Genomic DNA, 1,474 nt, shown 5'->3' with positions numbered 1-1,474 from the left:
GGGTTACACAAATGTGACACTCTTTCCTGTTTTACCAAAGCATGTAATCATTTGAGAGAATTATAAAGAATTATGTTCCTTTAGTAAACAGCAGCAAACAATTCCTCACGTGTGTCATTTGACAACTGTATGGTTTTCAATAAAAATTCAAAAGTCAAGTCAGTAACAGAAGGAGTTATCCAGAATTGCAGTACGGTACTTTGAGGTTTGTATGCTTGTAAGCGTGGTGTATACTCTGACTAACACTCTACTTCGATCGCAGCCTTCAGTCTCGGCTGTATGACTGAGTATTTCAGTCGACAGCAAAGATAATATATGAGCACAGGTCTGATGCTTTGATCTCTGATACCATAAATCAGTGAACTCAGACATCTGGGGAAAAGGAAAATACAAACATAAAAAACATTGTGGATGCGCACAAACACTATCCTTGTTAAAACTCTTGCAAGTGCTGTGAGTAGTGGGTTACAAATGGTTGAAGAAAGACTGAGACCCAGCTGCACCAGATGTAGCAGCAGTGTGTTACAAGCCTTACGGGCTGAAGCTTTATCTGTGGAGGCCGACCTGGCTGCTACTATAACACCAATATAAGAGCATGTGATTGCCACACTTGCTGAAATAAACAGAGCACATGTGAAGGCTTTGTCGTAATCATCAGACATAGACCCACCAGACATTGCTATTTCAGAGCAAAAGTCTTTCATCTGCAGACTATCAAGGGCTTCAAAAGGAAACTCTAACAGCAGAAGAACTCGAGTCAAGATATTTAGTGAACCGATGGCCCAGATCACAATGATGGCCACACCTGTGTTGGTGATAGTGATGATGCTAGCATGCCTCAGTGGGTAGCACACGGCGACATATCTCTCCAGAGACATCACCACCAGCGTGACAGGAGAGACCACAGTCGTAAGATTGGCAAGCATGGTGAGAAAACCACATACAGGATATGTTAGTGTTATCCTACAAGCAGCAATAATATACAATAACTGACTCAGTGCCATCTGTACTGTGTCTGCAAACAGAAGGTTATACAGGAGAATGTATCGCGACGTCTCACAGAACAAAGCTTTGCTCCTTAAAGTAAAAAGCATGATTCCATTAATGCAGAGAAATAAACAACATGGCAGTGTAGTCAGAGTGGAAAATAAAACTCTTTCCAAAACCCCTTGATACTGCTGGTTAGCAGAAACATTGGTCAGAGACAGATTTGCAAGTAACATTTCAATAAAGAAATTCAGTTTTTAACATCTTCAGTGGAAATAAAACACAAAAAAGTATTCCAACATTTAAAACAGAAAGATCCACAGAGCTCTTTTCAGGTCATCCTCCTCCTGCAGGAAATCAATAGGTTAGAGGGCTGTGGCTGCTTTCAGCTAAACGGCACTGGACAGCAAGATTTTCTTACCCACACATTGTGTATATACGCTCTGTAGTCACACCTTTTCATGTGACTATCACATGTCTGCATTAT

The 1,474-nt window shown here is 41.0% G+C and overlaps 1 protein-coding gene across 1 annotated transcript; it reads right to left on the bottom strand.

Annotated features, from left to right (window-relative positions):
* Positions 1-87: 87 nt before the first annotated feature.
* Positions 88-1,431, bottom strand: LOC102302259 (odorant receptor 131-2-like). The gene has a single exon (XM_005953591.2). The coding sequence runs from the start codon at positions 1,221-1,223 to the stop codon at positions 240-242; it is 984 nt and encodes a 327-aa protein (XP_005953653.1). The 5' UTR covers positions 1,224-1,431; the 3' UTR covers positions 88-239.
* Between the last annotated feature and the right edge of the window lie 43 nt (positions 1,432-1,474).

The sequence above is a fragment of the Haplochromis burtoni genome, unplaced genomic scaffold (assembly GCF_018398535.1).
Source record: "Haplochromis burtoni strain Fernald_Lab_line unplaced genomic scaffold, NCSU_Asbu1 Contig_5859, whole genome shotgun sequence".
In the NCBI taxonomy this organism is placed as follows: domain Eukaryota; kingdom Metazoa; phylum Chordata; class Actinopteri; order Cichliformes; family Cichlidae; genus Haplochromis; species Haplochromis burtoni.
The sequence above is the reverse complement of the archived record's forward strand: the minus strand, read 5'-3'. Positions and strand labels throughout refer to the sequence as shown.

Coding starts and splice junctions, on each gene's coding strand:
- LOC102302259 (XM_005953591.2), bottom strand. CDS start 1,223: ATGTTACTTGCAAATCTGTCTCTGACCAATGTTTCTGCTAACCAGCAG.